This window comes from Monopterus albus, unplaced genomic scaffold (genome assembly GCF_001952655.1).
Source record: "Monopterus albus unplaced genomic scaffold, M_albus_1.0 scaffold328.1, whole genome shotgun sequence".
Taxonomy (NCBI): domain Eukaryota; kingdom Metazoa; phylum Chordata; class Actinopteri; order Synbranchiformes; family Synbranchidae; genus Monopterus; species Monopterus albus.
Genome location: NW_018128208.1, coordinates 532,435 through 546,718, shown reverse-complemented (window position 1 = coordinate 546,718; position 14,284 = coordinate 532,435). Strand labels below are relative to the sequence as shown.

At 41.4% G+C, this 14,284-nt stretch overlaps 1 protein-coding gene across 1 annotated transcript in view; it reads left to right on the top strand.

The window, feature by feature from the left end:
* The window catches only part of LOC109974353 (protein jagged-2-like), a 35,046-nt gene that overhangs the window by 15,480 nt on the left and 5,282 nt on the right, over nt 1-14,284 (top strand). Inside the window, exon 3 of the mRNA XM_020624521.1 lies at nt 10,446-10,503. Coding sequence (XP_020480177.1) covers nt 10,446-10,503 — 58 coding nt within the window. The remainder of the gene's footprint in view (nt 1-10,445; nt 10,504-14,284) is intronic.

The window sequence follows — 14,284 nt, the reverse complement described above, 5'->3', positions numbered from 1 at the left end:
GGTGCCTTGCCACCGAGAAGCTTCTTGACTACCTCAGTGACTTCAGCTTGGGTGATGGACGAGTCCACCTCTGAGCCCTCAGCCTCTGCTTCCTCATCGGAAGACATGGCGCCGGGATTGAGGAGATCCGTGAAGTATTCCTTCTACCGTCCGACAATGTCCCCAGTTGAGGTCAACAGCTGCCCACCTCCAGTGTAAACAGTTTTGGCAGGGCACTGCTTCCCCCTACTGAGGCGCCAGATGGTTTGAGGCCGACCGATAATTCATTCATAATTCAATTTGTATTCATTCTCTCACTATTCTTTATTCTTTGTTACCCTCTACTCTGTTTAGTAACCTTAAGAATAATCCTAACTGTAATGCCAAACCAAAGAAATGTCCAGTCAGCATAGCCGCTGAAGAAGTCCAATAAAAGTTTTAGACCATTTTACTATTTTTAATTTCAATTTGTGTTTGTGTGTATGTGTGTGTAACAAGCTGTTTTTCCAGACTTTAGAAATGTGAGAAGACATTCACATGCACAGTGAGCACACACTATACACTACAGACACACCACACCACTCCAAGACACCTTTTCTCACTCATAATGTGCCACTCTATGAAAGTGCAGCTGTAGATATGAAGGGCCTAGCGACTAGACAAGGTAATTTCCTGCGGAAGTCGGAGAGGAGGTGTGGGGGGGCGGCTTCAGTTGACATGAGGGCAGTCGGTCTATGTTGCGAAGGGGGATCTGAGGGAGGGCTGACTGGTGGTAGCAACAGTCTAACAGTATTAATGGAGGAAAGGGTAGCATTGATGTGAGCACTGCCAGAGACTGAGACAAGAAGGAGGAAATGAGAGTTAGATAAGAGAGGAAAGTGCAGGGAGGGAGGTTAATGCATGATTTTAGTGTGGGGCACAGGTGTTGTGTGCGGCGGTGTACATATCATAATGGCTTACACTGTTGAGAGAATCATAAGTGGCAGGAGGTGAAGGGGCAGATATGATGGGAGGACAGGATGGAGATGGGGGCAGGGCCACATGGAGTACGACAGCACATGAAGTTGAGAGGCCTCTGTAGGCCCAAACAGTTTGAAGAAGCTGCATAGTTTAGTTAAAACCACTGACTGTAACTGCAGGAACATGGATGCAGAAAGGCACAAACAACAGTATGTACATAAGTACTTCAGTAAAGTTTTGACATACATTACCAGAGTATTTCCACTCTAAATATTTCAACTCAAACTATTATTAAAGATATTTACAGTAGTCCATACAATTATGCTGAGCTATACTCAAATATAATGTGCTGGAGAGGTAACAAGATAAAAGCTCATACAAAGACCTCTCCTACCACATTAAGGCAGGATAAACAGAATTACATTAAACAATGTACAGTATGTATAGTTATTGTTAGCAGTACCACCAACTCAACATTACATCTGACTCTATCAACAGGACACTGTCACGTCTCAGTTACAAATCACAGCTGAAAAACAAACCAGTTTGATCGTCTGGCAACATTAACAACTAACCTAATGACTTTGTTAAGTTGAGGGAGGGATCACTAGGTGTTAGCACCTAGTTAAGATCAGAAGACGTGCATCATCATGGTCAGGGAAAGATCAGTTTCATAATAAGTCAAAGATGTCAGTGTATTTTGCAAAACAGCAACAATTAGAGGAAAGGCCGAAAATGCGAATGCTTTTTCCTTCTTTCTCCTCCCATTAATTATCTTACGACCCCTCAGATTTATCTAGACAGGCAGACAGACTGATGACAAGGTGGTGGCAGCGGTGGTGGAGGGTGAATGGAAAGTGATTGAGGACGAAGCCTGGAAAATGAAGTCTGGTGCTAATTATGTCCACAATGAAAGAAAAACAGATGAGAACAGAGACATGTAATTATAGAGACGGGGTCATGGGAGCATGGTGGGGTGCACGGCTGCACACCGGGGGTCTAATTCCTTGTCTCATACGTGTGTGTTTTCCACCTCAGGGCAGGGAGATAGCCAGCACTGCATAATATCCAGAAAGACTTTTGAAATGCTCAAATAAACCACAACATCATGTATCTTATTTTCCTGTGCACTGGCCACTTCTGGATTCAAAGAGACTGATTTATTTTCTTTGTTATTGTAAGGAAAGAATCAATCACTAGCATAATAACTATGTGTGACACAAGGCTGCGTAGAGTGTGAGTCTGTGGGGAGCATCAGTGTCAGATGACATTTAATTGTATGTTTAGATCAAGCACAGACCAATCTTACATGACTTGTCTTTTCAGGTTTTTGTCCTTGTATAGTGTTTTACATTCCCTCATACATATAACATGACACTGACAGCATGGTGCCGACACCCACAGATTGTCATATAGTCACATTTATTGTATGTAATTGTGTCAACATGTCAACTTGAAGCTTTGTCTATGGAATAGTAATGGCGTTGTTACTGTGGTTACCTCCACTACTAATTTGTAGTGCAACCATCCAATCTAGCTCAGGCACAGCTGCTGTCATGACAACCGTTTGCATGTTTTTGTGTGTGTGTGAGTGTGAGTTTGGCCTGTTTGCACATATGTGAGTCTGTAATTGCTTGAACACTCTGATGTGACATGTGAAGAAAAACAACACATATTTGACTGTGGATAGTGAAGATTACAGGTTGTTTAGTTTTCTCCATCCTCCAGACTGCGAGGAACCAACTTGGCAGTGCTGGCTTGTTTGTGTGTATGTACAAGGTTTTTATTCTGCTGACTGATGTTTTGTAATTATGTGCATTTGATTAATTTGTACATGCATTATGTGCATGCCTTATGTGATGTGTGTGGCATTCGAATATAAATTAGGATTTCTACAGTTTCAGAGCCCAGATATAGAAAAAAGTGTTTGGAAATGATCAGAATGAGACAAATGAGTTAGTCAGAAACATAAATAATGCTATCAATAAATTATAACATTTTATATTTTTCCTTTAACTAAGAAAGTGTTTAATTCTTGGCCTTAGGACCAATAAGTTGATCAAATAAATTAAATATTAATTTAAAACAGCATCTCTCTCTTAAAGGAATCATATACATCTTTCAGTTCCTTTCTACACACCATCTTAATTATATTCCTAAGTGTATTTTATGCTAAATAAAACACTCTACGGGTGTACAATCTTCACACAGCACAGCAGGTCAGCTGAACATGCAATAATGAGACATTTATTTGCAGAGAAGTGTACAAGATAACATATTGTGACAGTAACGGTCTCCGATAATGAATCTTTACATTTCTTTAAAGCAGATATAATCACTATTTTATAATAATAGCGTATCAAATGTCAAAGTGAAAACTGTCTAATGTCAGAGGTACTGTTCACAGGGATGAACCTACAAAGATTTATCAGCTGAACCTGCAGCTCCAAGTGATTTTATGACATTGTATAACAAACAAACCCACATTTATGTGTCAGACTTACACTCACACAGATTGTTAAAGCAGTCAGAATGATTTTCTCTGACAGTCAGCATCTTTCAGACTGTAACAGAGTGTATAATTCTTGGCTGGACAGATTTACTTGTTGGTTCACTTCTGCAGTAAAGACATTGCTAGAAACTTGCTTTCTGTCATCATGAATTTATTTCCTTTGTGGGAATACACATTACACAAGTTTTCAGAAAGGTTAAATGAAGCATTCTTCGGGCTGGATTGAAAACACCTGCTAGTCTGGCATCATTAGACAAACAACCCATAGTGCAACACTCTCTTGAAAGAATATTTCATATTTTGAAAACATATACGGAGGGGTGACAAATTAGAGGAAGAAGCTGAATAACTGAGTGGTCTTTTCCAAGATGACAGTGTCTCCATCCATAGGACAGGAGGGGTCACTGATATGAATCATATGCTGTGGCCTTCACAGTCACCAGGTTTCAACCCAGTTGAACAGCTAGGGGAGATGTTGGAGTGATGTGTTACACAGCGTCTCCACCATCAAAAACCATATGAGGGAATGTTTTCTGGAACAACGGTGGTCAGCAGAGTTCAGAGATTTGGAGAGTCATTGCCAAGGTGCAATGAAGCTGTTCTGGTGTAACTATTTTGTCCTCAAATCTAAGACATCCCCCAATTTTTCACATTTTTCCAGAAAATAAAAACAGGCCACTGCATTTTTTTCCATAGTTTGTACAAAAAAAAATTATTAAGAAACTACAGACATGTAAAATATAAAAAGTGCACCCCGTTCTGTTTGGCTGTACTGTTGAATGATTAAAGTGCACCAAATCCTGTTGTCTAAACTGATGAATCACACATTTTGTCTGCCTGTGTGTGTCTGATTTGCGTATGCATGTGCACTAACATGTGGTTGTCTGGTTGTGTGCATGTACTGTAAGTGTGTATCCATTAGGGGAAATTCCTCTCTTAAGGCTGGGAGTCCTTCCTGTCATGGAGCTGTGTTTGTACAGCCTGGCTTTGTCGGGATATCCTACCCTACCCATGTATGAGAGAGAGGGAAGGAGAGATGGAGGAAGGGATGGCGGGGGGACAGAAAGGGGCACTGATGGGGGAGGGACAGAGAGGAAGGGGTCAGGCTGAGAAACTAGAAGGTAGGAACGAGAAGCGGAGCAGTGGAAGAGGCAGTGACAGGAGTTTGAAGGAAGGAAATCAACTTTTTAAAACCCTTGTTTAATAGAATCACAAACATCTGCCCAGTAGTTCGCTTAGTTTGCTCTAATCCTGAGTTGTTCCTCTGTTAGGCCACAGTCGCATTTAGTTTCAAAGGTGTGAAAAAAACGCAGCCCTCTCTATTAATTTCTATAGGGCACTGCATTCACCAAAGCCACCATCAGCACAGCAGGGGGCTCCGGCAAAATGATGCAATCCTGTGCGGCAAAAAATTTGGATCTGGTTCAACTTTCACCGCACCAGATGGTAACATCATCTGGAAAAGGTGCTGTGTTAATCAATCATGTACTGGGGACAATCGGGACATGGATGTCCACGGGAAGAAGACTCTTTTGTTTACTTTGTTAGCATGAGCATTCACTGCTATTCATTGTTGAAATTGGGCTACAGTTAGCGCACAGTAATGACATGCCATGCCCTTTCATTAGTAATGAATGTTAAATTGTGTTTTTTATCTATTAAAGCCAACACGTTGGTGGTAGAACTGGTGCTAAGGTCGAGCAGCGTGGTGAGCTAAAATACAATGGAAACTCATGGGCTGGAAATGTGAATAAAGCCGCTCACTTTGACTGTGTTGTACATGCCTACAACACTGCAGAGAGTTGTGTTTTTACTGGATCAGTCTGATTGCCTGCTTAGGCTAGTGAGAGGCTGCAGGCGAAGGACAGGGCCAGATAACCAGCCAGCCTGCAGCCTGAGGGAAGGGACGATTCATCATCAGAATCTGCTTTATTGGCCAGGTGTGCTGGACATGAGGAATTTGACTCTGGTACAGCGGCTCTCAATGTGCAGGTACATATCCCCATGCAAGGCAACAGCAAAGCTAATTCTCATGTTTTGAAGTTGCCTTGTGTTTTTGGAAATTCCCCAATGTCTGTAGCCGTGCCAGGCTCAGACCATCTGCACAGGTCATGACTGGCAACAATCAGAGAGAGAGAGCTTATTGGAAATGAACTGTCTGTGTACAGGAGCCTCAGCTACACTAGAAAGAGCTTCCAGTTTACTTTTGTTCCTCCAGTTCTAATTAAACAAGTTAAAATGAAAATGAAAGTGGTCACGTGACCATGAGCGAAACATGAGGGGTGAATCTCAAGTTGATGAGGCATTTAATGCAGCACATATTTTGACTCGTCAGATACAGGTGTAACAAATAACTAATTACGAGTTGCTACACTACAGTGACTTTGCAACAGAGCCGTCGTTAATGTTATTAGTGCCACCTGTCAAGTCAAAATGTGCTGTGGAGAAGGGGTATAGGTCAGATTCATTTGGGAAAGAAACACATGCTGTGATTGTAGCACAGCTGTCAGGAAATTGTATTTAGAAAAGCATCAAGCAAACACACTAGTCAAATCCAGAGTATCGAGTGTTGTGCCTTTTGTGTGTAAAAATAAAAAAGAGACAGTTTGGGATAATTTTGACTTGGGTTTTTCATTTGTTCAACAAAAACTAAAATGACATATTACTTCATTATGATACAACTTTACTCCGTTTTACACCCCATACTGTAGCTGTGAGGTTGGCAGTGTCGGTCTGTCAGTCACTCCACCACTTTTGTCCAAACCAATGGTGGCCCCAAGGGGTGGCTGGGGGGGGGGCCATGGGGGCTAATTTCATTTTAAAGGCTACAGTACAGGGGGGTTGCTAGGCACAAAGTTCTACTGGGGCACAGGCCCCCATTACTCAAATCACACAATTATTTTTCTTGAATGTTGGCAGCACGAAGGAAGTGTGCTGGACATGGCTCTATATGAACTCCCCGTCATGACTGCATAAACTGCCAACTGAGTGTACTCTGAGGCAATGTACTGAGGCCACTTACCTCAGTACATTGTTCCATGAACAGTACAGTGCCCTAATGTTTACCCCTACATCATAAAACCATGGTATTTATGTTAAAGGTGCAGACATTTAGCTCAAAGTGCCTGTCTGCTAAAGTGCAGCCCCACAGAGCTGCTGGCTGTAAAGTCATGTGTCATTGTACACTTGAAAGCTTACTTTTATTTCCAAATGTCAACTGTAAACTCTGAGATACATGACAAAAATGCTTTGAGAGGGGCTATTGTCCTCTGCTGGGGCAATCTCGCCATCTCCTCTAAAATGATCAGCGCCCTAGCCACACACACACACACACACCCCATTCCCATTATGTCATTTCCCCACTCATCACATTGGCCATTCTCATCACAAATGGCAGAAATAACACTAATGTTTTTGCTCGAAGGAGGTAAAAATATCACTTTGCTTTAATCTTATCAGCCTCTTCTTTGTGATGTTGGATTTTCCTCTATGTGCATGTTTTCTTTAAACACACCATGAGGTCACTTCGCCTCGCCTGGCCTCTAATGGGCACTGGCCTTTCTGATATCCCTGTTGATTGTAAAGCAAATTGCTGTGATGTCCATGTGAGGGTGCATGTTTTGGCAAGGTTTTCAGGAAGTGCTCATTGTAAGAGATTCCCTTAATTATTTTACACAGACTTATCAGTAGGTTTTTTGTGATTTTAACTTGGTCATCATAGTTAATGTGACCCCTCCATAGCTTCCATACAAGACCACAACCCTGACAACACAGCTAACTGCAGATACACCCTTCCTGTATGAATTACTGCATTTACCTGCACTTAAGTAACAGAAATCAGATAACGCATTTATATGCATGGCAGTAATCAGGTTATTCAAAAACTTCACTATACATTAGCTCCTAGGTAATCGGCCCGGGCTCGAACCTTCTTGCTGTGAGGTGACAGCGCTAACCACTGGGTCACTATGGTGCCCATGAGAAATAAATTAAACCCCTACATCTATGAAATAATAAACTCTACTTAAATTTAAATCAAATTGTTTCTTTAGTGTAAACATGAGACATACATAGTGCTTTATTTAGCTAACTTTGGGTGTGCTCCTTTTTTAATTATGGCCGGGGGCATCTCTGCTGCACAGCGGTTCCCTCCACTGAGTGGAATCAGGCCAAATACTCTGCTCCCTGGCTCCACCCATGGGTGGCTCTAAAGTGCCCATAGGCATGGATTAATTTAAGTGTGTGTGGTTGTCTGTCTCTCTGTGTCAGCCCTGTGATAGATTGCAAACCTGCCCTGTACCCTGCCTCGCCCCAATCCCCTTTGTTAGCCAGGACTGTGCTCCATCATCAAGGGATGTCACTTGATAAATCAGGGTCAGTTGGAGTTAAGAGTTTGAAAATGGACAATAATCAGGAGGTGTGAAAGAATCTTACCAGACTGCTCCTCATCCCTGCTTGAGGCTGGAGGCTATACAATCCGCTACTAGCATAGTCAGTAGTCAGGTTGCACTGGGGGTGCAGGATCTCACAGTGTTCAGATGTAAATCATGAATAATAACAATACTTCAGTTTTCAGCCAAAGCCTAATGACTCCAGCTGGTCCATCTGTAGGCTACCTGCAGTCTGCCGACCTTAATGAACTGGCTGCTAGCCCTCTGCAACTCAGCACATCTCATTATCACCATGGCTTCTAAGTATTGTGTGTGTGTGTAGCACCTTTCTCTTATTACTGCTCCTTTCTTTTGTCTTCTCCTATGATCTTTTCTCTTTTATCTTATGATCCTTTGTTTCACCTCTCTCTGACCTTGTTCTTCAACTTGTATCTGAACATCTGACAAACACCAGGAGCCCTGCAAACACTACTCCACCACAGCTGCCAAAGTTGCATTTATCCTTTACCTTTCTATACCAATTTTTTACATATTCCCCTCATAGTTATCATTTTGATCCCTTTTCTCATTCCTTTTTCATTCTGTATAATCACCTTTTCCTCCCATCACCTCATCTCTTGCAGTACAGATATACAGCATGTGCCTTTACTTGACACAAATCCCTGACTCAGTGTTTTCTGACACACCAATTTTCACTCCCCAGCCATTTTGCACCTTCACTGCTGCCCTTCATCTTCTCCTCTGCTCCTTGTGTGTTTCCTCTGGCTAAGTTTAGCAATGCTGCAGACCTCCTGCCCCAACCTCCCACCAAATCCATCTCTCCTTCACATTGCACCTCACTCACCAACTGCACCCATCACCTTTCTCTACTTCCTACCTTGCTTCCTCTCCTCCCACGCACCCACCCCTGTCTGATAGTATGCTCCTCCAGCAGAGACGTGACTACACATCCATGTGGCCCTTTAGGAGCAACCTTACCCACAATGCACACAGTGATTTGCATGACAGGCACTGGTGCATTTCAGAGAGGGAGGAATAGATAGATGGAGAGAAATAGAGAAAGCAACAAAAGAGATAAAGAGGGAGGGAGTTGTAGAGGAAAGTGCTGGTCTGAATTATTCATCACTGGTGTATAGGATGAACAAATGCATCATAAAAGAGGAAGACAAAAGAAAAACACCTGTCGTTTGTTATCTCTCCAGAGTGTGTTATCTCTGTAAGCTCAGAGCCATCAGTTTTAGATACCCAGCTTATGCCTGAGTCCCTTGCTACTGTACTGCAGGATAACCATATATAGGCTGACTCCACATACAGCTCTGAATCTTAATACATATTCAGATTTGGTCATGTAGATATGACAGTCTGGCCCAGCCATCCAGGAGAAATTTGCAAGATAAGGTATAGGTTGCAAAGAGAATAAAGGATGCTTGTTCCAGGAGTGTGGTAATTAAATTATTTTTGAATGTTCTGCTACATCACAGGCATGTAACATTGTCCTTTTTCACGTTTTCTCTCCATATCGCTACAAGTTGAGGATTTGTTTGAGTCAGTATCTAATCTACATCCTTGGCTTGTGGAGTAAATCACTTCTGATGCTTGTCCTTTTTGTCAAGGCTGAGCACAAGGACAGAAAAACACCTACGTACACTCTTGTTAAGTAAACTGAGATTATACACTGTCAGTGTGGACTCAGCTACGGGTCAATGAACAATTTAAACTTGTGAAATGATGTTCAGAAATAATTTAAGATACTGAGGTTGAATAGTGTGAAACGTGTGTGTGTGAATTTCTCATGCACATTTTTTTCTCACAGCTTTACAAACAGTCACTAACAACATGATTTGAAATGATTTCTGAAGACCATTTCATAAGATTAAAGTTTATATGCTTATTTGAACCCATTTACATAGCCAGGTTATATCTGCTAGAGCTGAAAGGGGACAAAACATTTATCATGTTTATCATGGTTTTTTTTTTTTTCAGTTAAGAAACCCGTTTGTCAAAAGTGAGTTTGTGAACCCACCAAATATCAATATTACTAGTCTACTTTCATATTAGCACACAACCAAGGACTAGTACTTAAGCAGTTTATCTGGAAAATCTTTATCATTTTTGAAGTTGAAAACACAGCACATATCCAGAATTTAAACTTAATTTCAGTCTCCATCTACAAAGACATCAAAAGTTTAGAGATAAAAAAAAAAAACACACAATAACAAAGTTCTTGTTATTGTTATTGAACAATAATAAGTTCTCGTGAACCTGAAACTTTTTCTATCAGCGCTCTGGATGTGGACGAAAATACAATGTGAAATCATAGATTTGTAGCTGTTATTTGAAGACACGGCCTCTCCCCAATTCTTGTTTATAGGGTGACCATGATCACATATGCACAGTCACGTGCACACCAGTAGTGTCCAAAACACATCCACCCCCAACAGCATTACCAGTGGCAGCTGTGATGGGTGATGTGTTTCCCTCCTAGGGAGTGAGAGAATGAATGATACAGTGCTGGACAGAGTTGGATAAGTTTTGTTGATATTAAACTCAAAAATGTGTTTGCAGCACAAGTGTAATTGCCGTCTTCTCTGTTGCCTTCACAGAAGTCCTTCTCCCTGGTGTTGGAGGCTCTGGACTATGATAACGACACATCAGAATCAGGTGAAGCTGCACTTCACGTGTTTGTATGTGTGTCTTTTGGCCTTTTTTCATATAGAATGTGAAAAACGTGGGCCAAATTAAACAATAAACATGGCATTATCCACAGAAAGAGAGACAGAAAGAGCTGATAGAAGTTTTTATTGTTTCTCACCCTCCATGTTTTTGAAAATGCTACTTACTGTATCCAAGTGTGAAAAGAGTTATACCAGTTGTAAAACCTATAAGGAATCTAAGCTAAGCAAACTCACGTTTCTCTACTGTGATTGTGTTTAGCCGCTGCCTATTAATGTGCTATAACAAACTCAATTACTAAGGGTTTGGGGCATCAATATAGATTTTATGTTTTATTTTTTAAATTACAACAGATTGAAATGAAAACAGTAAATTTGCAGTGGCTAAGACTAACACTAATTCCAGCTAGCTCAAACTAGACACAAACAAATTTGTTTTTGTTTTAGTTTTGTTCATGGAGGAAAAGGGCATAATTTAATATGATAAAACAGATGTCAAATAGATTCTGGTTATAACTCAGTTTTGACTATTATGTTAACGGAATCTCAGATAGGTCAGATTTTAGCATGACCAGTTCCTGGGGTAAACAAATCTCAAAAGTCACAGTCTGGTCTTAGTTTGACCAAATATCTGTGTACTTTGGCTTTATCTGCAGTGCCCTCCCTTCTCTCACCAAGAGAGGTTATCTGTAAGTTTACAACAACAATTTTCATAGAAGTAAACAACACGAGTGTTGGTCGATGAGTACTGTATGTGGTTCAACATGATGAAACATTGTCAAAACATCCTCTGTGTCTGTACGTCTGTGAACAAATGAGGTTAGAGGGTCTTTTATCCAAGCCATTTAATTTTCTGCTTGTTTCCTTGTTGTTTCTCCTCCTAATCAACAACAACTCCATGACAAGGAATGTGAGCTGCATGCTATAAAAAGCACAACACACACACACATATACACAGATGGTGACAGATGTTCCTATGCTTTCCCCATTCCTGTCATGCCACAGTCTTCCCTTTCATCCCACCATCCTCTACCTCCCTATCCAGCAGGGAGACTGCAGTCATATCCAAAAGGTGGCTGAGATAATGAGAAATTGGGAACTGCACCAGAGATTTTTCTCCATCTCTGTGTTTGTGTCTCTTATCTTTGTTTCAGTTGTCCTTCCTTCTATCCCCATCACTGCTCTTATATCTTGTTTGCATTTTCTGCCGCTTCCACCTGAGCTCTTGACAGCCCCTACATTGGGTTTAAAGTCATCCACTAGCAGCGCGGCTCAGCTCAAACACGGGCGTCCCGTAGCAGTCTGAATGGACATATCAGGCCCTGCTGCTAATCAGAAAGGATTACTGAGCACAGTTGAAACAGTCCTTGGGAACAGTAAGAAAATATGTTCTTTGAGCCCCAGCAATATGACCTTCACATAGTTGTGTTTAAATCAAATGTGGCTAGTGTTAATGTGCCAGGGCAAACCTTTAACTATACCCCCAGTTAATTACAATGTTTGCTTTATTTACACAGGTTTGGTTCTTATTTTTATTCATGACACTTTACTCACTCACATAATTGCTGAGATCTGGAACAGTTGTTTCTAATAGGATGAGAAATACAAGTGGTCTGACAGAGAATCTAAACCCCTTTATTTGGTCAGAAAAATGTGCTTCTGACATGTTGGTAATAATCTGACATGAAAACTGTGTATACGTCTACTGTGTAGAGTAAGTGGCTGACTGTAAGTAGATATGTTTATTCAGGGAAATACATGAAAAACTAGAATTACTGCTTCATGGTTGTATGCCTCTGCCGCCCAGTCAAGTTCACGGGTATGGAACAAAGTTGAGTTCACAGACTTGTGACTACTGACCACCAAGATCTAATCAGTTCACCCTTGAATCCAAAAAGACATTTGTGCCAAATTTGAAGAATTACCCTTATGGTGTCCCTGAGATATCAAATTCATGGACAAACAACCCAAAAAAATCTGATCACTTGTAATTCTTGCCCTGTCGGATGTCCTTTTAGTAATTTAGTAACATTCCTAGCAGTCATCTTCTTCTTTGTGTTTGTTGGTGCTTTGCTAGATTTCTTGGCATGTTACAGTTGTTTATAAGTAAAAACAAGACAGAGTAACAAAAGACAGACCACCTCATCAAAAACTCCACACAAATGTTGTGCTGCAATTATATTACATTAGCAGCAGTTTCATTTCCTCCATGTTCATTCTTCAGTTCCCATATTTGCTATTTTGAATGCAGATTTACGGATGTGTTCACCCACCTCTACTGACATGGCTATCACAGACACAAAACTGCCACCACCGCTGAGATAAAGTGGAATTTAGTATTATAAGGATTATAATCTAGACCATCTTGTCTATAACATTCAAGACATGTGCTGAAGTTTAGGTCTTTTATGCATCAAATATAGGGGAGGTACCAGCAGATCTGGCTGATCTGTTGGTTTCCAGATTTACTGATGTGCTTCAGATGATAGGGAACAGCGAGTCCGCTGCTGCAGTGCTTTCTCAGGCCACAGTCAATGACAAGCAGTTCACAGTAATACCAGGCAAAGAGCGACAATCACCAGAGGCCACAGAAAGAGATGTAAGTGCTCCTTCTCCCTGCAGGTACAACCTCGTGTGACTGCTGCTGATATTCTGCTTGCTTTGCTGTCAACTGTGATTTCTAAAGCAGCTGACTACTTCTTTTTGCTGCTGTTCTGCCAATTCAGTATTTGAGCTTCTCTCATTTTCTCTCTCTCTCTATTTATGCTCACTTGTTACCGTGTCATCTCATCTAATCAGGTTCAAGTGGGTATCAGACTCTGTTACACACCTTCCCTGCTGTGCTGGCTGATAATATGCTTACTATTATTATTATTTTTATTTATTTCTTTTTATGGGCTTCTGTGCCTCTTCTTTGCTGGCAGAGAAATGGTGATGATGAAATTAGCTCTTTGACATGCCAGAGTCATAAAATAATGAAAAACCCACAATGCACTGCAGTAACATGATTAGTGTTTAGAAACCAAGCCCTGACAACAGGAGGACAGTCGATGAACAGGGCAGCGGGTGAGCTACCTAAACACGCACTCATGTGCACACACACCAGGCAATATTGGCCCTGTTTTCATTCCTTTGTGTCAAACCACAGTGATCTCATCTCTCCATCAGGCGGTTTGTTATGTATGTGCATTAGTAGCTGCCTCCCTTCCTCTTTGGCTCTGTTTGCCTCTGTCTGTCTCTCTCTCTCTCACACACACTAGACCCACTCATGAATTTCCCTTCTGTGTAACTATCGTGCAATCGTTCCTTTATCCTCGCCACCACATCCTAAATACACATGCACATAAATCGAGGCACACAGATATGATACACTTGCACACACATATTCTCAGTGCTTTGTGTGTGTTAATACTCTGTCAGAGGAGATTATAATTGAGCTGAGGATGACATTGCCTCTGGGAAATCCCCTACGGGGTCAGGAGCAGCAGCAGTAGCCACAGCCCCAGCGCTGCCCCGGGGCTTGTCTGGTCCTCTCAGATTGGCCCCAAAGTCCTATAGAAGGCCCGTGTCTCCCTTGGTATTCATATACAACAGTTTCCAGTTCTCTACCCTAACCCCCCTTTGTCTGGTCAAATACCATGATGCCAGTTGTTGTTCCCAAGAAATTCTGGATAAATCAAAGCCAACTCATCAAGACTACTATGTAGATAGATTTGAAATGCACCCCTTTTTAACCTGTCCACAGTGAAATGGCTGACAACTATTCAAAA